Raw genomic sequence first — 22,397 nt, forward strand, 5'->3', positions numbered from 1 at the left:
TGGGCAAAGGGAGAACTATCTGCGTTATCGACTGACGGAGAGTGTCGGTTGTTGTGGTGCTTGCTCTTTGTGAGCTGTCCTTTACTCCAGGCGTCCTGGGGCAGGCGAGTCTAACAGAGGCAGTGGGCTGAGAGTGAGGCAACTTATTTACCGCTGGAGTTTGCCAGTATATGGGAGACTATGGGAGGGGCTGCACTGGAGGAAGAGAGCTGGGAAAGGGACTTTTTGAATCACTTGAAAAGCAGGATACCTCGTGCTATATCGGTGTCCTTGCTTATCTGACCTGGTAGGCTTTGCAAGGATGGTAAAAGGGAAGAACTTGGAGAGTGTGCACAGTACTGCTGGAGAATCGATCTGGAAGTAACTTACGCTGTAGTATGTTGAATGAACTTAAGGGTTTAGGAGAGAGGAAGGAAACAGGATTTGGAGGCTAGAGAGGCAGCAGCCGAGGTACGAGATAAGCAGTTCAGGAACGGTTCTGAATACGTAGATGTCTCTTCTGAGAACTGATCTTGTTGGAAGACTGTAGGTTTGAATTTAGTTCTGGCAGAGCCCAACCACAGCAGAACTCTATACGCAGAATTACATTCACACTCTTAATCTATAGGTTTTAAATTATTCAACCTCGATAACGGGTTAATTGGCTACTGGGTAGCTTAGTTTCAAGTTTAACTCACATAGAGAACTGTTTCCTCTATTAACCCCAAACTTTCTTTATATAGGATTAGCTCAGAACGCAGAAAAGAGAAGTCAAGAGATGCAGCCCGATGTCGGAGGAGCAAGGAATCGGAAGTATTCTACGAGCTTGCTCATCAGCTGCCCCTGCCCCACACCGTGAGCGCACACCTGGACAAGGCGTCCATTATGAGACTGACCATCAGCTACTTGCGCATGAGAAAGCTGCTAGATGCTGGTAAGTGAATAATGTAGCAGAATCTGGAAAAGGGGCTGGAGGTATATTAAAGAAGCTATTTCTAAAACCTGTCAGCAGTTAAATACATTAATAGTTGCATGCTCTCTATGGAAAGGTGGAAGACCTTACAGTAGAAATAGGCTACTGGTGACGGCACAAGAAAAATATGGACTTTGTTTTTCCCTTTCTATTCTGATGATACTAGTTGGCTTATCACAGCCATAGTTCTGTTTTCAGTCTCATTTGATCCTTCTCTCAAAGTTAATTTCTTTGATTTAACCCTCTTTTCCCCCTGGGGTTTTTCGTTCCAGCTGTGCTTTACTAAACTGTAGGTGGTTAGCGCACAGCTGGCTGCTATTAGCAAACTGTAGGTGTTTCTCCTTAATATAAACTGCAAGGAATTTTTTTGTAACTTATACTCTACTGAAGGTGAAGTTAGCCAAGGATATGTCTGTCTCTGCAGTTACACCTCCCCGTGCAACTACAGGAGTATATGAGTTAGCTGTGAACCAGTATCTGTGTAGCATGCCATGGATGCTGTACTGGTTATTTGTGCTCATGCATGACTGCCTATACTGTATGGAGGAGTAACTTTGGTAGCTGTACTCTGAAATGTCTCCTAGGAAGCCACTGAGAAAAGTTTGTAATGCCTTTTTGAGGTAAAGGGTGGTGTTTTTGCCACGTAGACTTTTTCCTTAAGGTGGAAGGCTTACTGGTTTCTGCATAAAAGCAGAGGGTTAACCTCATTCTGATTTTTCTGTGATTTGTGATACCATTACTAGAGCTTGAAGAATTTAATTGATCACTTATCTAAGTGAATTATACTGGTTTTGAACAGTCCTGCAAGATTGATTTCTTACAGACTAGTGCCAGAAATTATTCCTGATGTAAGGGAAGAATGGCTGATAGTTAATTAAATTAAAATGTGTGGCTGCTTGTAGGTGAGCTGGAGACAGAAGCCAAAATGGAGAAGGAACTGAACTGTTTCTACTTGAAAGCTCTTGATGGATTTGTCATGGTTCTGTCTGAAGATGGGGACATGATTTACATGTCTGAAAACGTGAACAAGTGTATGGGACTCACTCAGGTGAAACACTGACATTTCCTAAGACTGCTTCAAACCTGTAAAGGTGGTTAGATTTTTGTGTATGTAAAGTTAGACACCCGTATATTTCTTATTTTTTGCAGTTTGAGTTGACGGGGCACAGTGTGTTTGATTTCACTCATCCATGTGACCATGAAGAGCTGAGAGAAATGCTTACACACAGAAATGGTGAGAAGAACAAAAAAATCAATTTATGTTACTTATGGGTTGTTCCTATTGGCATTAGTACAGTTGGATATCTGCCAGAAAAAGGTGTTGAGAGAATAAACTAGTATGTTTTGCTGCTTAAACTTCAAAATAAACTTTGTTCAGAGATACTAACAACAGAAATAACCAGAATATTTTGGCAATGTCCTACTTGTAGGAGAGATGAGACTTCGTTAGTACTCTTTAATCTGAACAAAATGAATGACTAAAACAGAGTTGTTGGGGGTTCAAAGAATTAGCCTGCCTACAGGAATAAAATTAGAGGTAGGTTGAATGAGAATGATCTGAAGCGATTGCCGTAGAAGGATACGGAGAAGTTAAATTGGTGCATCTGTCTTGGTCTGGGCTTGCCTTTACAGGACAATGTAAAAGCAAATGCTTACTTGCAGAAATCTGTGGTGGTTTACTTAAGAAACAAAAAAGATACTATATTTAGGGCACTGAAAAATTAATTGGGGAATAGTTGGACAGCCCCAAAAAGGGCTTTGGGATTGATGCTTTTCTGCACCTTTTAATTGGTGCATGAAATTGGTATCTTTTCAGAGATTTCTGATTCTTTTCTCCATCTGACGGAGTAGAACACAGTGTTCACATATTCTGTATGCTTTTGAATTTAACGAACACCCATGAATTACTGCTTTTATGTCTTCTGAAGGTTTGTTAATGATTATAAAGACTTGGCAGCCTGCATGCCTCCAAACAAATCTGCTTTACTCGGTTGTTAGAACTCTAAAATCCAACCTCTCCAATTCCTATTTCATCAAACAAGGGTTATATGAACTCTGAATCTAGATAGTGATAAATTACCAAGCCTGACCTCTGCTTTCATGTAACACTGTAAAACAGAAGTCTTTTATGTTGTCATTCAATTTAATTCACTGGAAGAGACCTGATAAGATATCACAGCGTTAAGGGCCCCGACTTTGATTTTATAAGCATTTTCAAAACTTGTATTAGTATTGAAGTATGTTTCTAAAGCTAGATGAGACTCCCCCACCTCCCCGCTTTTGGAATACAGTAACGCATCTGGGAGGCAGGGTGGGAAAACAACTTCACTAAAGCTGTGTAAAAACTGGTCTTGTTGCAAAAGCTTATCCTTAAAAATGTCACATTACTGAGTTTCATGCAAACCAACTCTAGCGTGTCTGAATTGGCCAGACTGGAATAAGATGTCTGGAAAGCATTATTACAAAATCTGTTTCGCAAATGAAGTTGGCAGACATAAGTCTAAATTACAGTAATAATAGAACACTTTTTATATTTATTAATATTCCCAGGTTGAATTCTACTGCAGCTTTTACATCAGTGGAGTTATTTTGGTTTTGAATTGAGTATCAAATACTCCCCTTTGGGATTGTACAGGTGCAAATGAATATAAATGTAATGGGCAGAAACTGAACTGCATTCTGATTTTATGAAGTTGCTTTTTAAACTTTCAAAGGTGGTGATTTTAAAAATAATGTCCAATGCTGAATCAGACCTGAGAAAGTTGCTCCATCTTTTACATTGCTTCTTAAAGCAGAGCCTTAAGAGTCAGGATGTGGTAACAATAAGGCTGTGTGATGTTCAGCTGTGAATTTCTGAATTAGTTTAACTCTCAAAGAAACATACTGAGTTAGATAAGTTTGGGCTGCTTCTCTGAACTCTGCTTTTTTTCTTTTTTTCCCTGCCTCCTTCATTGATGATATTTTGATGTGGCATAAAGCAGGCTTGTCCTCATTACCCTGTGTCTTTGCTAGAAGCAATAGAGAATGTAGCATAGGGGCTTTCACGGTTTTCTGATTAATTTTGTCAAACTAGTAGCTGCAGTGAAAGACACCATGAAGAATTTCATAGCTACTATTGTCTCTGGAGGACGAGAGCAAATTATTGTATAAACTTGTATCAGAAGTAAGCTCACAGGTTCTAAACTTCCACCCTCTGCCATGATTCAGTCCTCACTCCTTAGCACTCCTCCTCGGCAAACTCGCTCTTCCACTGCTCCTTATCCTAGGTGCTTTATTTCCTTCTTCCACACACACCGAGCTGCTTGCAGTGCTCCTGATAGGATCACTTTGCATTTTCTCTGCCCAGAATAGCCTAGCTAGTAATTGACTCTGAAAGGTTCTCCCCTGTAAAGGCAAAAACTTAACTTAAAGTTTGCTGTTAGCAAATAAAGCTAAAAAACTTTTTTTTTCTCACAAGAATGCTAATAATGTGTTTAAAAACTTGGTCCCTGTTTACTCTAAGACTGTAAACCACTGTGGAAATACTTTGATGCATGTAAACAGTAGTTGTAAATTCTGAATTGAAAAATTTAAAATACTGCAGTCCTAAAAAATTACGGACCCAAAACCTCTTTGATTTGAACTTCCCCACAGTGAGTTACTGATGTATTTCGGTGGAAACCAGCGCAACAGTACTTCCCATTCTGCATATGCTGTTCTTGTCCTATTACAATTTTAAAATACAGTAAATAGGCTTTCAGTTTCTCTTTCTCCCTACCCCTTTTTCCTGAAATCTAGAGTGTGTGAATTTGGCAACAAATAAGATACTGATCTTAAAACACTGAAACTTCAGCTTTTTGCCAACCTCACAGTGAAGCTCATTCTGAAAAGTGTCCTTGTAGAAAGTGCTGTTAGTTTTATCAATTTTTAAATTTATTTTTTGGGTCTTCCCTTAGTCTTAGAGTTCTATAACATGGGGGGTTTTTATGCCTTTGGAAGATGATCCAAAAGCTTAAGAATTGGTTTACTATTTGCTTTTGTTAGGTCCTGTGAAAAAGGGCAAAGAGCAAAACACAGAGCGGAGCTTTTTTCTCAGAATGAAGTGTACACTGACTAGCAGGGGAAGAACAGTGAATATAAAGTCTGCTACGTGGAAGGTAACTAATGCAAAAAAATATTTACATAGGTTGGCAGCTTCCTCTTCAGATGTCATAACTCACTGTATTTCAACATTTTTACTAAATGTAACGAGCTTGAGTTTCAGTAAGTATTTAATTTAATGATTGTGCTTCAGTATGCTGAATTTTAATGCTGACTACATCATGGAGGTAACTGAAACAATGTTTTAAAATTAGTTTTTCAAAAGTCTCGTAATGAATTCTCCATTTTAAGCTAGAGATCATTTACTTATTAGAAATTACAATTACTAAATATGTTTGCATAAAGCCTTCTCCTCTGAGAAAAAAACATACTTGACGCCACTTATGCTGATACCTGATTTCTTTTGATTTGACACTATAATGTGACAGTTGAGGTCTCTCTGAAGGACTTGAATACCATTCTTTCTGAAGCTGCTGGCTATCCCTTTTTTAACAGATGGAACAAAAGGCCCAGCCTAATAACTCTGCAGTGAATGCATTTTCTCCTCTGGACAAAAAGTAACCTTTTAGTGTATCGAGTGGTATTATGGCTCACAGTTCTCTTTTGTAACTTGAATTTTGTTATTCTGGACCAAACAACTCCTTTGCTGCTGTCTGTGAACAGTTCCTATGTCAGAATAGTTGAAAAAACCCTAAAAACCACAAAATGCAAAACTTCTTATCTTTTGAAGAATAGATTTGATTTCGAACATCTCTTGAGAAGATCTAAAATGTAGGTAGCTACGATTACCATAAATTTTAAGATACATTCTGCTGAGGCAATTGCTTATCAGCATCGTCATTAATGTAACTTTCAAAGAAGAACAGTGCACAGAAATGCAGAAATGTCTAGCGTTGCGTCAGCCAGCACCTGGGAGGAAAGAGTTGGCAGCCTGTGTACTCATCACAGTCAGTGTAGCGTGAGGAGGAGAACTGCTGCTCTCCCTCCATCTGAAAGCACTGCTGCCTTTCTGTTGTTGCTATCACCTCGAGGGGTGGGGAGGGGAAGGACTTCACTCTGAGTGTGCTCATGGAAATACAGTTGTGTTGTCTGACAGACAGGAACCTGGTCTCTTCTTAAAATATAACTTTCCCGTAGGTACTCCACTGCACTGGACACATCCGTGTATACGACACATGCGGTAATCAAACTCACTGTGGCTACAAAAAGCCTCCCATGACGTGTCTGGTGTTGATCTGTGAACCTATTCCTCATCCATCAAACATTGAGGTCCCCTTGGACAGTAAAACGTTCCTCAGTCGTCACAGTCTTGATATGAAATTTTCCTATTGTGATGAAAGGTAATGCATATTGTACTTAAAAAAAAAAATCATTTGAAGGATTTGCAGGGTTGGTACATGTGGCTAATGTTGGCCTGATACATTTACGTAGTCTTACTCGTTAACTTGATTCATCTGTGTAATAGAATCGTCACTGGGATGCTTTGGCTTTTAATAACTGATCAGGATGTTTTATTTAAAAGCCAGATTTGAAAATCTGGCTTTTAAATCTGGCTTTTTAAAGGAGAGTATAGGGTTATTACTTTGGAATAAATCCTTTGCCTGCAGTTAGCTGCCTGTTCAAACTGGTCTTCAGTGGCAGAAATGAAATTGAAGTGAGAAGATACTTCTGTACACTGAAAAAAGAGGAGGATTTTAGGTTTGTCAAGGATGGTGGTGCATTTTGGTGACTGAAAAGAGTGCATGTGTAATGCTTGCCAGATACATTTTATTGCTACTCTCTTCCTCGAGATCAGTGTCTGCTTTCTCTGGTCCAAACAGGCCGCTAAAGTTCAGTTGTACTTTCAATACATCTGCTGTTAAAAATGAGATTTTGCGTTCTGGTACACATCATGGATGTAGTCAAATATGTAAGACTGCTCTTACTGTTCTCTGGAGACTTAGCTTGACAAATTTGAAAAACAGAAACGAAGAAAATGATTGGCCTGAGGTGTTTTGTTGTTTGGGGTTTTTAGTGTTTTTAATTGGGTATTGTTACTGCCTGTTTCGTTTTCTTTATAACAAAAACAAACTTCTAATTAGTTGCTGCAGTTAGATGCAAAGAGATGTTAGTGCAGGTTATTTTCTGTCCTCTGCAGTAACTTGACTTTTCTAGGACTGATGGTGTCACAATAAAAGGTACTTATTTGGTCACGCTGCATGTAGAATAGGGCAAAATAAAAGCATTTCCCTAGTTAGCGCTGCCCTCTAGGGGCTGAAGAAAATACTGCTTGCTTTAAAAGCTGGCAGTGGTTGACAGTGGGAAGAATAAATCTGATTCCTAATTTCTTTCAGTTGCAGGTTTAAAACTGTTGAAACTTGTCTTTGTTATTTTATTAGATTCTCATACTTGTGTAAGCTGGATATTCTAGTCCATAAGTAGCCAGTCTGCTTTCAAGAAAAAAAAGTCTAGAAAGCGGGGATTTACTTAATCCTGTCTACCACAGAACATGATTTATAAATATTCAATGAGAAGTAAAATCCTATGCCTGCTGAAATATATCTTTTAAAGAAGCAGAAAAAATAGCAATTTATTTCAAAGTGAAAACTCCCAGTAAAGCAAAACTGGTGCTAATGTGTGTGGAAGTGACTCTTTGGATCTTTCTAGATGTCCAAGCATTCAAATGCTCTAGTATTTGTGCCAGTCCATGTCTGCTATTACTTAGCAATTTTTCCCCTTGTTTTAAAGAATTACAGAGTTGATGGGGTATGAGCCAGAGGAACTCCTGGGTCGCTCAATCTATGAGTACTATCATGCGCTGGATTCTGATCATCTGACCAAAACACACCATGACAGTAAGTGGCAAGATGTATTTAAAGCCCTCCAACAACAAGAGATGAGATACAGCACCGGGGGAAAGCAGCAGAGGAACAAGGGCTTTCTTTTAATTGCAGAAATGAATCTGCAGTGAATACTTATCTTAAATGGTTTCATTTTTTTCTGCCTATAATTAAAGCTGGTGTCCTTTCTGCTTTTAGTGTTCACAAAAGGGCAGGTGACAACAGGACAGTACAGAATGCTTGCTAAACAAGGTGGCTATGTCTGGGTTGAAACTCAAGCAACTGTTATATACAACACTAAGAATTCTCAGCCACAGTGCATAGTGTGTGTAAACTATGTGTTGAGGTAAGTCGAGTGGACATCACTATCCTTTGTCATCATTTTTATTGAAGATAAAGTCAGATACTGATGGCACTATGTCTTTTTTTTTCAACTGAGAATGTAGTCCCCTGTTAAATATGTTATGATGTTACTATTTTTCCTATCAGTGAAATTTTTGCTTAGAATGCTGCCAGTCCTAGGATTAAGAATTGTATTTGAAAACAAAACACTTTTTTTTGATCTAGTGATGTCAGTGGGAAGATCTCTTGCTGGCAAATGAGTATAGGGCCAGCCTCTTCTGGACTGTTGTGGTGAAAGAATTTGAGAATTTGTGTGCATCCTAGACAACCCTCTAATCTTTGTCTGCAGCCTGGAGGAGTTAATTTCACTAATAACTTTCAGTTGTGGAGTCAAAGCAGCAGTAACAGTGTTTTTCTCTATCTAATTTATCTTCTTCTTCCTTAGAATTCCTCCTTTAATTGAAAGCTTCAACAGAAGACAACTTGTTGACTGTTTTTCTGCAATTGTATAATAGTTGTTAGTTTTTCAAAGCTTTTGCGAATGTATCAGTATCCATCCATCAACATATTGTATGTTTGTTTAAAACAAAAGAAAAGTGTTTCAGGAACTATCTAGCTTTTTGCTTTTTTCTTACTTTCTCAATGCTTCCAGAAAAGCATGTTTGTTTTTGTTACTTTTTTTGATGGCACCACAATTAGTGCTTGCTTTGTCTGTTACATTTGAGGAAAGAATGAGCAAGAAAAATAGAATTCTTAAAGCTCCTATCCTGGTAATTTTGTGGGGTGGTGGTTTTGATGGGGATTTTTTGGTCTTTTTTTTGTTTTTTTGTTTTTTTGTTTTTCTGCAGCTTACAAAAATGTTAAGCCCAAGTTTATTCCTTTTAGTTGTTCTTTAACATTCATCTTCCTCTCTCCCTGACAGTGGAATTGTTCAGAAGGACTTGATTTTTTCCCTTGGACAAACTGAGTGTATGCTGAAACCAGTGGAGTCTCCTGATATGAAAATGACCAAAATATTCAGCAAAGATGACCTGGATGATACCAACAACCTTTTTGAAAAACTTAAACAGGAACCAGATGCTTTAACTGTGCTGGCCCCAGCTGCCGGAGACACAATTATCTCTCTGGATTTCAGCAGTAATGGTGGGTGTGAGTTTAAATTGGAGACCATGGTAATTAGTAGAGTTAGTGTTTTACAGTAAATTCCAAAAAATAACCTCCCCATATCACTTGCCTAGTGGTATTTCAGCCACTGTTTAAATTTAATGAGGTCCGTAGACACGCTCAGTATTGTTACTTAGGCTGATGGTTTCTTTTAATTTTTATAGAGTCTGATGAACAACAGTGTGATGAAGTTCCTTTGTATAATGATGTAATGCTCCCCTCATCCAGTGAGAAATTGCAGAATATAAATATGGCAATGTCCCCACTACCTGCCTCTGAAACTACAAAGCCACTTCGTAGCAATGCTGATCCTGCACTCAATAGAGAAGTTGTATCAAAGCTGGAGCCAAACACAGAGCCACTTGAACTTTCTTTTACCATGCCTCAGGTGCAAGAGCAACCAACCAGCCCTTCTGATGCAAGTACCAGCCAAAGTTCACCTGAGGTTAGTTCCATAATTTGGATACACATTAAAATAGATGTGCTGTTGGGCTTGTGGAGCAAATCTGGTCAAGTATGCAGCCAAGACAGGAATTGAAAATTATTTCTAAGTTGTGACTAAGCTAAGCTCATGCTGTGATCTGAGGAAAAAGATCAGTTTTCATATTGAGAATTATCTTTTCATTAAAGCAAGTCTCTCAAATGCATGCAATACCACCTGATAGAAACAAGAAGAGCTTGGGATTGATCTTTCTATAAAAGTATGGTTCAGAGAGAACTTTTACAAACAGCAAATTAGTTGCAATAAATTACTGTAGAGGCTAGTCCCAGTTTCCAGCTAATCACGTGCTTCCCAAGTGGGGTGAATTTGAGTGTATACTGACAAATGTGTTTTCCTTTCCCATTTTAATTTTGTGTAACTACAGCCTGGAATTAGTTTTTACATTAGAACATTTTTCAGAGAATCTGTAATGACGGAAACTTAAAACTGCACTCAAAATGTTTTTACAGCCCAGTAGTCCCAACGACTACTGCTTTGATGTGGATAATGATATGGCAAATGAATTCAAACTGGAATTAGTGGAGAAACTCTTTGCAATAGATACAGAAGCAAAAAATCCATTCTCTACTCAGGTAATGTACATTAACTTAAATTCTGTATCACCTTAATACTTATTCTCAATGTGCTTCTCTTAGAATGTCTTCAGGAACCTCCTTCCTCTTATGTAATTTTTTTATTAAAATAAATTATAAAAAATTTGAAGGATTTGGTAAAAGGAAGAGCCTTAATGAAGCCATGAAGTAATATCTGAGATGTTCTTCATATTTATAATTTTCACCTCTCGTCTTTTCTAGGAAACTGATTTAGACTTGGAGATGTTGGCTCCTTACATCCCAATGGATGACGACTTCCAGTTGCGCTCCTTTGATCAGCTATCTCCGCTGGAAAGCAGCTCTTCCGGCTCTCAAAGTGCAGCCACCATCACCATATTTCAGCAGACTCAGACACCATCAAGTACTGCTGATGAAATAAAACCAGTGGCAGAACAGGTAGATGACGTGAAGACGCTAATTGTTCCTTCATCTCCTGTCCACGTAGTGAATGAAACGAGTAGTGCCCCAGCATCACCTTACGGTGGGAACAGGAGTCGAACTGCATCTCCAATCAGAGCAGGAAAAGGAACATTGGATCAGACCGAAAAGTCTTGTCCAGGAGCGCCCAGTTTGATAACAGTCACTCTCAATAAAAGGTATTCTAAAAGCGAAGCTTTAGCCCTAGTATCTGTTCAATAAATTAGACATAATACATTTTTAAAAACTGTTGTACGTTGTCTTCGGCATTCTACTTCAAAGTAGAAATGGATAAATTTTTAAATTTGGACATTTCAAACTATTTTGGGGTTCTCTTGTATAGTAAGCTTCCCTAAAGTTAATTTTGCAGTAGCTTTTACATAAACATCTTATGTAATTGGCAGCTACTATATGCAAACTGTGTTCATAATTTTGTTCTGCTCTTGTATCTGACATGTAGCCTCTTTAAAAAGAATGCAGTAGGCAATTTACAAGTAGTTATACCCACACAATATTTCTGGTGCTTTTCTTGTCCACTTTGTTATGAGGTAAGAGGCGACTGCAGCCTGTGTGTTGCATGTATTGCTTTTAAAGCGCGACGTATTTCATAATGATGGACTGTGGCATTTGTAGCAGATACTATCACGATAGAAAATCCTACCAAGTCAAACATCAGACCTTTGATACATAGAAGCTTTATGTGTACAAAGAAATATTCAGAACTGACTTTTCCTCACCCTTCCCTCCCTTCTTTCTGTTGAAAGTGAATTGCTGAACTTTTATGCTTTTTTATTTTTTTTTTCTGCAAAGACTTTAACATTTTTGTCATAACTCGTTCTGGGCTTCACAGCAAGATTAAAAGTTAACATTTGCTATGCTCATAGACAATGATTGTTAAAGTGAGTCAATTATGAAAGAAAAGTAGTATAGTTCATAAATTCAGTTCTGTGATATTGTATATAAGTGTCCACAAAAGAAGAATGGCTTGAGGGTAGTAGAAACATCTTAACAGCCTGAATCAATTTTTCTTAGATCTACTGCAATGGATGAAGAACTAAATCCAAAGATGCTAGCTTTGCATAATGCTCAGAGAAAACGAAAAATGGAACATGATGGTTCACTTTTTCAGGCAGTTGGAATTGTGAGTTTTGTTTTACCGTTTTAAAATATTCACTTTTAACCTTGCAATTTCTGAAATGAGGCATCAGTGTAGTCTCCTGAGTTTAGCTGTTGGTATGCAGTGGAATCTTGGGATCCAAGATAATTGTTCGATCGTGAAATTCCCACATATATGCAGATAATCCAATTTTAGTTCTTTTTTACTGTCAGCTGTTTCAAAAGAGCCCTCTGTACCCAAGCACGTTTTCTGATGAGGTAGAAGGTACTCTTTTGTGAACATGTGTGTTCTTCAGTAGAATATGCACAAATGTAAGACATCACATTTAAATTTATAACTGCCATATGTATTTCACTTTGTAATTCGCACTCAATTTTCATGTTCATCAATACTGCAGATAGTGTTCTTATGTTTCTTTCTATGCTTTCATTTTTCCATCGAGTCTGAGATTGCTTTATTTGATCAGATAACGAGACCATCTGAACCATAAGGGAATAGAATTCATATAACCTAGCAAACGTATATTACTACCGCTTTCATTTCATGCACGCTCTATCTGGTATTAGTGGGTGCATCTGTGAGTAGCTCATCATCTGTCCTAGCTATTAAAAAAAAAACTTTTTAGGTATTCTTAGATTTGTGTCACTTAATTGGGGCTATCCAGCTTGTTACTTTCTGCAAGGGTATTTTGTCTCCATAATCTTTGTGTCTTATTGTCAGTTCCTAGTATTTTGAAATCTTGCGCTTTGCCATTACATACTGTTACCTCTCCTGTTGCCTTCATTGCAAGTTCCCACCTCTCAAGTTTTGCAGTTAATTCTTAGTTCCTTTACTGCAATGTAGCTTTTGAGATTCTTTGTTTCTCTAGTGGTCCATCTCCTAGGTGTAGTCATCCATCGTGTCTTACAGTGCAGGATTATTTTTTTCTTCTGAAGTATGGATTATTCCTTTATTAGCATTCTGGTTTGGGAAAGAGACAAGTCACTGTATACTGTCTTTATCATTGCTCCCCCCTAGAAGAGCTGAGAAAACTTTTATATGTCCACATTTTTCTATGAGGCAAGCAGACTTTATTTAAAACAAAAAAACCCAACAAATAATCATACTTTTGCCATTGTTTTCACTTGCTAAATGCTTTGCACTTTCATGCATGTTTTTCTGTTGCTTCCAGTAGCCCTATAAGAATTCACAGCTCTGCAAGAAATTTTATTGCCTTCCATTGCCGTTTCCTCATGTGATGGTGCTACAGCTGTCATATAGTGGTGCTGATAAAATATTCAAACTAGCATGGGATGTCATTAAATACACAGAACACAAGCAATTCTGTATTAACTGCCGTAATAGTGTTCAGGCTTCTATGCTTGGTGCCTTTTTAATGCTTATAGGTTCAGACTTCATCCTTTGCTAAACCTTTTTATTTTCTCTATATCTGACAAAAGCATTATAAATATTTTGATGGTTTCTGCACAGTCAGAAGCTGAGTTTTCCATGTCTTACTGATGTTATTTCAAGCAAGTGCTTTTGCTGTCTTCTTTCTCCACAATGGATTTCTGAGAGGATGAACTAGGCCTTGCACACACACACAGAAGAAAAATGATTTTAAATCCAGGCTTATAATACGTGTTGTTCTGGGATTGTGCAAAAACTTGCCGTAACTTTTTAGCTGTAAGGAAGTGGGACTGACTTTGCAAACAGTGATATACTACTTTAGTTTTCTAGAAAACAGGAGAATTTGACAAGGGCAAGATGTTTTATAGTAAGATTATTAAATAGTGACTCGAATCATTACATTGAAAAAGATATGAGCTAAATCTTTCTTAATATGAAGGGCTGTATTGCATTCACAGAAAAAAAAAACACCCCAAAACCTAGCAATGATATAGGTGACTGACCTTACTATGAAATGCAGCTTCTAAGTCTGAGTTGTTTAGCTGTAACTTCTATTGTACAGCTGTCCTTTTGACTTGCATGGATGTTTTATAACCTGAAAACATATGTTCTTTACTATTTTAAGTGTTCAGGATAATGACAGCATTCTGAAATACCCTTTCCTCTTTTTGCAGCAGCCAGTACTACTAACAAGACAAAACTTGGTGGATTCAACTACTTTTGCTAGCAAGCTTGATACTAAGATGGCATTTTTTTTCCTTCCATCCCATCTGTTTCAGTGGCAGCTTCTTCTTACTTATCCTAATTATATGGAGCCCTTAAAAGCTTTCTAATCTCCATGTCTTCTGTGCTGCTGTCAAAACAGTATGCTAAGGAGTCATATCTGCAATAGAATGGCTTAGGACTGCATTCCCCACAAGACTTGGGTCAGATGGCTTGGTGGCAATAACTGGAGCGCAAGCAGAATTGACATCTTTAAATTTAGATAGAATCGACCCACTGAAGTTCCTGAATCTCCTGTCTACACTATTAATTCCAGTGCAGAAAACCATTAGAGATTTCAGTGAAAACCCGATGCTTGCTTACACAAGAGCAGTGGTAATTAAATGGGTGTGTGTGTGTGTGTGTACATGTACATGCTGATCTTGAGCATAGTAACTGATGATAACCAGGATTTAGTAATTGTTTTCTGTAAGGGAAGTAATGTCTTGAAATCTGATTCAGTTTTATTTTAAATAATTTTCAAGGCTAGTATACTTGGAAATACATTTCACCCCAAGTTCTGAACTTTAAATTGTAACAATGCCTACATTAGTAATTACTGACAGGAACTGTTAGTCTGGAAGAGGGATGTGGCGGGCTAGAAGGATACAGTATTCAATAAAGAAGATTTTATTTTATTTCTTTCTAGGGGTCTTTATTCCAGCAGACAGGTGACCATGGAGGAAATGCATCACTTGCTTGGAAACGTGTAAAGGGATGCAAAACAAGTGGTCATAGTGGAGTGGGGCAAAAGACAATCATTCTACTATCAACTGGTTAGTATCTTGTTTTAGTATGTAAAGGGGAGTGGAGGGGGGCTCTGTGAAAGAGAACCGAGTGGCAAAAACATATCTGAACTTACCTCCTTCATGAACAATTTTGGAGGAAAGGTTAAGCACGGTGAATAAAGTGCACTTTTTCTCCTTCCCCTCCCTCTTTAGACATAGCAAGTAAACTTCTAGGGCAGTCGATGGATGAAAGTGGACTACCCCAACTCACGAGTTACGATTGTGAAGTAAATGCTCCCATACAAGGCAACAGAAACCTGCTACAGGGTGAAGAACTGCTCAGAGCTCTGGATCAAGTTAACTGAGCTTTCACAATACTTGTTCCTTTTTTGGACACTGGTGAATCATGACCTAAAGCAGTCTATTTATATTTTCTATATCTGATTTTAGAAGCCTGGCTACAGTACTGCACTAATTCAGTTAGTTCAGTTTTGATCCCCTTTCTACTTATTTTGACAGTCTTTTTAATATGTTCTTTATGTAACAATAACTCAAACTATAGTGCATTTTTATAATTCTTTGGTACATACACTTTTAAGTCCATTACATTTAAAACACACTTGCAATAGCAGCTTTGAAATATGCACCTGATTAAAAAAAAAAAAATATTTATTTTTTGGCTGGGGAGTTGGTCACCAAAACTTACCATTAGTAAAATGTCAACACATGAAAAACTGGCAATACTTCCATCCTTCTCTTCCTAGGTAATTGGAAGACTTGTGCTCTCTTACTCTTTATGTTCAAATAGTTTTTTATTTTAATAGTTTTTGTAAGAAACAACAATGCTTTGCAGCAGTGCATTGTAGCCACAATCGCACAATATATTTTCGTAAAAAATACCAGCAGTTCCTCATGCAATATATTCTGCATTTATAAAAACTAGTTTTTAAGAAGAATCTTCTTTTGTTTGCCTATGAAATAATGTTTAAACCTGGATTATGTCATTATTTTAGTCACGTAATATAAATGCTGTCTTATGCTTTTGACTTCATTGAGTGTGGTTAGTCAAAGGAAAGGCTTTATCTGGAAAGGGCTAGCAGCATTTTATTTGGATATGTTCTCAATTTAGAGAGAATTTGATGTTCTTAAAGTAGTCACTTTGCCAGCTTAAAAAAAAAATCCCTGCCTGTAGTTGTTGAAGTTAATGCTAATATTGTGTATGATCTTAAATCTAAATGTTCAGCTTACCCTGTGTGGTATAGGTGATATTTCAAGCAGATTGTAAAACATCTTGCATTGTTAGCAGTTTTATCTAGTACATCATGGAGTTGCTCAATATTTTGATGTTTTGGTTTTATGCACCTTGTTGCTATTAACATCCATATGTTTTCATGTAGATTTCAATAACTTGAATATATTTAGAAGCCTTTTTATTTAGAAATATATAGTTGTCACAAACATCTTATTTTCCTATATGTACTGTACAAAAGCTTCATTCACTCATTCTTTTGCTCCTTGTGGTTGGATCTAACACTAACTGTATTGTTTTCTTACATCAATAAACTATATGTGGACCAGGCCCCCTTGGGGAGTGTGTTATCTGAGAGAAAGGAGATAATTTATATTTTTGTTAGTGGTTATTGTTCATCCGTGTTCCCTTTTTAACTTAGAGTTGATTGGAAATCACAGCTTCCTTATTTTGATTGTAACATCTCTGCGTTAATTATTTGAGCCTATTCCCTACTGAAATCTCCTAGACAGTGTTGTACTACCGCTCGCCAAAGATGTTAAACTTCTAAATCTGTTATCACACCAGTTAGCAAACTTGAAAGTGAGGAGACAGCGTATTTGTGTTAGAGTGGAAAGATTCTTACGAACAGCTTAAAGGCTTGTCTCTGGAAGCTTTATCAAGGTAACACTGGAAAGCAGGAAAAAGTAAAATTCACAGGAGTTATCAATTAAAGATTGATTCTTATCACAAAACTGCATGATTAAAAATTAAGCTGGTACTTGATGATAAATCTTGTTCTGTGTTCTTGTGCTGTTGACTCAGTAACTTTGACTAGGTGACTCTTCTCATTTTGTTGTCATAAAACACAATGCTACTGCTACAACCTTGTAATGTGTAAATATGGTCAAGATATTCTGTGCATTTTTCAAAGTATTCTAAAAAAACTTAGTGTAAGAAATCAAACGTGGAGTGTCACAAGAGTTATTCTGGTTTTATTTTGGAAACTGGTTTCATTCAACTTTTTTGAAATCAATATAATGGTATATAAGTTTAACCTCTTCTAAAATTACTGTTGTTTCACTGAAATGAGCACTTTTCGAACTGACACAACTGTATTAAACTAAATGGAGATTATTAGCTACCAACTGAAAAAAAAAAAAAGGTAAGGCACTGGTAGCAGAAAATGGTTCCATACCTCTTAAAGTTCGAGTAGAAGTTGCACAAGGAGAGAAGAAAGCGTGTAGGTGCACTAAGCTAGAGTTGGTGCTTCGTGCAGAGAACATTTTTAATATATACACCTGAATATTAAAGATTTTTAATGCAGCCTTTAAGTGTAACAAAGCTTATAATGCTTTCTGGATAAAAGCAGCAGAGTGTGAGGTGCTTTGGATGGCATTCTGTCCATGGCATCTCTTTCTCTGGCAGCAGTTAAAAGGTTTAATAGTGAAGTTGCTAAAGGCTGAGGTAAAGCACCAGCTGTTAGGAGCATACCTAATCCTCTGCACGGATTGATGTGATGCTTCTGTGAGATAGTGAGGAGAGTCTTGCAGACATGTGAAAGGTCCCAGTGAGTTCTGCTTTTCTTACTACTGTCTTGGCAAGCCTTGAGCTGGCCTGGAGCGTTATCCCTTTGCATCTGCCAAGAGAAATTTCATACCGTGTTGCTTGTTGTTGTTCTGCTACTCTCCTGATCTTTTCTTGGAGGACCCTGACCTTTTTGGATCTATCAGTTCCTCTTCAGTGTACTTTAAGAGGGCAGTAAATTTTCATAGAAAAAAATACATGTTAAAAAGAGGAGGAAGACTTGAGTGACCCGCATGATCTATGGTTATGAGCCTGCTGGAATCATCACTGGTCTTAATGACAGCAGTGGTGAATTTAAATAAGCCATGTTTCATCTAAGAAATGTGAGAGCTGGGAAGATTATTATAACAACAAGGCACAGCATTTTTCTTTACTGTCCTGGTAAAAGTGACTGAAACTAGCAGTTAATGGAATGAACTGCAGTAGCTGTATTGGTTTACTCCAGGAAAAAACCAAAACAAAACCCACCAAGCCTCCTAGAAACTCTGAAGAAAAGCATAGAAAAGTAGGAATAATTGTTCTGGCCTTGTAACAGCTTCGCTAAATACAGATGCAAGTTACCAAAATCTAGTAATACACCTTTTTAGCTGCTTTTTTTTGTTTCTGTTTTACTTTTTTTTTTTTTTTTTTGCTTAAAGTCTAGGAACACAGCCTGATTTTTAAACCTACTTTGGAGGACAAGCTTCTAGAATACATTACTTTCTGAATGTTTCCTTAGTGATTTTGAATAAATTCTTTGCTGACTTGCTATGTTGTAAAATGTTAAAGCACTACATTAGAGCATTTATTCTTTGCTAGTAGTAAAGAAACTGTAGGTAGATAAGTGTTTCCTTCTGCCTATGCAACATGCTATATTATGTGGAAATTATAATATGAGGAGAAAAACAATGTTAGCTTCCACAAGGTTATTGTGACTACAGCAGTAGTTGAGCTATGACTTCTTCATGGCATAGTTATAATTATTATTTTTACATAGGGATTCTAACTGATGTTTTTATCAACAACAGTGATGATTTTCTTAACAGGAAAAGGAATTTTTAAGCTAGTATTTATGATGACACAATTCATTCCTTTACCTAAAAGTAGCTGTAATTAGTTACAGCTGTAGCTCCCAAGAAGTCACTGATGTCTGCTGTCCAGTAACTTGATCTTGGGTGTAATATCCTGAGTAAATTAAAGTACCCTGGAGTCCTTTCTAGCCTGGTAGCCTTTCTAACATACCTTCCTCCTGTGTAGGGCAATGGGCTTGGACTATGTTGATCTCTGAAAACCTTTGGGTGAAACAGAAACAGTTTGCTATTACATTTCCTTTCCTGTGTGTCTGTGTACACACATTAACCTCTCCCTAAGTAATTACTGAATCAAAGAATAACAGATTAAGGCCAGAAAGAACTATTAAAAATTATACATGACACTGGTGACAATTTAAAGACTTCAAAGCTGATTTTAGATGAATCAATGAGCTCTGCTTCTGATAAAATACAACTGTAGGATCAAAAAAGTCTGATGATTACAGGTTAAAGTATTGCATATTTAATAGTAATTTCTCATTATCTAAAAAGCTTTTTAATTAAACAGCTAAACAGTGGTAGTTAAAGGCAAAAGTGTGGGCTGTTTCACCAGTATCTGTTGGCAAGCTTTCTGCCCTGTTACACTGCTGAATGTACCGTTTCCTTTGCTGAACAGTGCTGTGGAAGCTGAGAGTGGTGAGTACCCCACCGCTGTCAACCATCTGTTCCCATCTCTGCTGATTAGCTGCTGCTGAACAGAGCACACATCTCGCTCACATGTCACTGCACTTAAGCATATTATTCCAACTGTAATTGTTCAGTGTTAAAATAAACATTTCCCAGGCCAGGATTACTTTGTAGGAAGACCATTTTCAGAGGAATTAACGTGAGTTGGGTATTCAGCTTTCATTAAAAATACCATGAGCAATTAAGCACTTGACTCCTTGGAAAGCTCCACTCTGGAGAACTGTGATTTTTTGATCCAAATTCTAGAAATGAGTTGTCATTATCCTTCTGCTTCCCTCTTTACCTTGAGCAAGGCTTGCCAAGTTACCAAAAAGTTAAAGAGTTTGCTACTGGATTTATACAGTATGGTAGATTTTGTGAATAATAGCAGTATTCTCTCATGAAGAAGTGGTATATTTTAATGGAATTCTTTTTTGGAACCAAGTACAACGTATTGCAATTGATATTTCTCTTGAAACATTTTGACATACTCGTGACTGTATTTCTTTTTGATTGTGTAACAGTATCAAATTCAATAAAAGAGAGAGTTTGTTTCTAATTTGTGACACCTGTGATCTTTCTGTTCATCCTTTATCCTTGTTCTGAAAGATGGAGATGGCAAAACCACTTTTTAAAGTGAATAACCACTATACAGCATAACTAAAACTCCTTATACGTTTGAGGTCTGACTTACCTACTACTGAACTCAGAAACTTTGACACTAAGCATAAATGTGGTCTATTTTTCGAAAGCTTTTGTAAATTCTATCTTGCCTTTGCAGCTGAATGCTGTTCACCTTGGTCACAAAGGTTATCCCACCTGAATTAAAAAGACTGTGCATAAACAAAAGAGGTTAAGCCTACACATTACCCATCAGGCATTAGGGATGGTGTAGGTTTTCCTGGGGGAAGCTAAAGAGAGAGGAGAGCAACAGGTACTGAGCCAGAGGGACAGAGAACCTTTATGAAACCTCTGAGTCTCACAAGAAGATTGCCCTTAGTAAACAGAAATCAGGTTGAATCCAAGATGACTCTCCAGGTGATTTCAGCTGCTCTCAGTACATGCAAGTAACTTGACAAGAGCTTGTGACTCTTGCTGTCTTGTTAAATCGATGCTTTCTATTGCACAGATTAACAGTTTTTTTGAAACATTTTTGCTTGGTTGGGAAGTCTGAAAGCATGTGCAAGTGCGGTCACAGTGGAGTATGATCCTGTTACTGGGTATTAGCGAAAGGTTTGTACATACAGAAGTTTGAATACACTATTTAATAAAAATATATCTGATTTATTTTCATGAAAATCCATTAAACCATGATTTATTTTCATGTCTTCAATTTGAAAATGTGTTCTAATACAGCTATACAAGGTTTTGTTTTTTTTTTTTAAAAAGGTGTTGTCTTGGACCATGTGCAACTGGAGAACCCCATTATTTATATCTCTGCAGGATAAATAGCTTTTTAACAAAAACTTACAAGCTAGGAATTAATAGGGCAAACAGGACTTAATCTGTTTGTTCAGGAGTTAAATAAGAATATGAAAAAGATACAGTAACCAGCACACTCTTCCTTGCATCATCTAATTTTTTTGTTTGTTTGGAAGGCAGTCTATTATAAAGAATTAAAATGTACTAATGAAAAAGCTGAAGGAATAAGAGATGAAAACACACAATTTATCAAGAAGAGCAGACTATAAATTAGCCTAAAAATTGACTCTATTGCACTGTGTATACGCCACAGAAGGGAAATTCTATGAAGAGATCCTGTTGCTTTTTTTTTTTATTCCTCTGCATTTTCCTTCTTTACACTGCAGGGAAACTTTTTGCAAGGAAAGACTTAGCACACATTAACAAATGGGCATAACAGCCTCATCCTCGATACATCTTACATCATCTTACACAATGAAAGTGTCCTGACATACAGCCCCATCTGCCTTAGAAAAAAAATCTTTCCATCTAGTGTTTCTTGAAACACCATCTCTGAGAAATCATAACACCCACTGCATGCTTAAAATGCAAAAATCAGAAAACACACTAAAGATTTACAAATTCAGCATCACTCCAGCGCCAAGCTCCTCTGCTCCCTTCACATTAAGGGATGACTCCTGTAACTAAGTAGGACTTCACTTGACCTGTAAGAACGATAAATTCCCTCCATGATGTGTCAATTATTAACTTGCTTGTGCTTTGAATCCTTAAGTCCATTGTGAGCAGGGAGTACGTTATGTTTTCCCAACAGTGTTAGCATTCTGGTTCAAAATCAGTACAATCTGTTGAACACAGGGTCCCATACTAGATGAACGGGGTCACTGCCCTATGTCTCTAAACATGAATCCAAAGGATAGATGAAAAAAAAAAGGCAAACCAAACCCCAGCAGGTGCAGCTCTCCCCCTGCAGCTGCTAAAACCTGTCCAGTTCATATGTAACAGCTCTGCTAATGCTTCTGTTCCTGTAATCAATGACAGTGACAATCGGTGGTGCTTAAAGACAACAGCTGTTTAGCTGATGGCCATTCATTTCCTATAAGGGCCGGTAAAGGTTGGATTCCAGCAACCTTTTGGGAAATGTAATAAATCTGGAAAGATGCTTTTGTGCCTGAAGCATTGTGGAAGCTACTGCCTTTGCAGGAGCTGATGGACTGAAGCGCCTAGCTATAAGGAGTGACCTTTGGACCAATTACTTGATGCTAATGGTGAACCGGAGAACATCAGCAGAATTTAAAATTCATTTTGCAGTGCACGATTACTTGAGAAAGCAAAATATGAATTTTTAACCTGATCACACTGCCAAACTCCTGCAGGTTTAAATATCCTAAAGGCACCATCCCAACGCACCATTCGCTACTTCTTCCACTTGCCATTTTTCACCCCTTAAGCTTCCCCCAGGGCCGGGGCAATCTCCCACAAGCCGAGTCCACAGCCCCTCACCCCAGGGGTGCAGAGCCACCAGGGGCTCTCTGCCCAGCCTGGACCCCGCTGCCCAGCCC

The 22,397-nt window shown here is 37.7% G+C and overlaps 1 protein-coding gene across 1 annotated transcript; it reads left to right on the top strand.

Annotated features, from left to right (window-relative positions):
• The first annotated feature begins 727 nt into the window (after nt 1-727).
• On the top strand, nt 728-16,672 carry HIF1A (hypoxia inducible factor 1, alpha subunit (basic helix-loop-helix transcription factor)). Its single transcript, XM_010085885.1, has 14 exons — nt 728-913; nt 1,855-2,000; nt 2,102-2,186; nt 4,976-5,088; nt 6,170-6,372; nt 7,760-7,866; nt 8,050-8,197; nt 9,116-9,336; nt 9,522-9,802; nt 10,309-10,431; nt 10,654-11,048; nt 11,902-12,010; nt 14,787-14,913; nt 15,079-16,672. The coding sequence occupies exons 1-14, from the start codon at nt 865-867 to the stop codon at nt 15,228-15,230; spliced, it is 2,259 nt and encodes a 752-aa protein (XP_010084187.1). The 5' UTR covers nt 728-864; the 3' UTR covers nt 15,231-16,672.
• The last annotated feature ends 5,725 nt before the right edge of the window (nt 16,673-22,397 follow it).

Source organism: Pterocles gutturalis, unplaced genomic scaffold, assembly GCF_000699245.1.
Source record: "Pterocles gutturalis isolate BGI_N339 unplaced genomic scaffold, ASM69924v1 scaffold31930, whole genome shotgun sequence".
NCBI lineage: Eukaryota > Metazoa > Chordata > Aves > Pterocliformes > Pteroclidae > Pterocles > Pterocles gutturalis.

Excerpts from the sequence above, each read along its gene's own strand:
- HIF1A (XM_010085885.1), top strand. The coding sequence starts at position 865 with ATGAGACTGACCATCAGCTACTTGCGCATGAGAAAGCTGCTAGATGCT. Across the intron at positions 914-1,854 it reads GAGAAAGCTGCTAGATGCTG|GTGAGCTGGAGACAGAAGCC; the intron begins GTAAGTGAATAA and ends GGCTGCTTGTAG. Across the intron at positions 9,803-10,308 it reads CCAGCCAAAGTTCACCTGAG|CCCAGTAGTCCCAACGACTA; the intron begins GTTAGTTCCATA and ends ATGTTTTTACAG.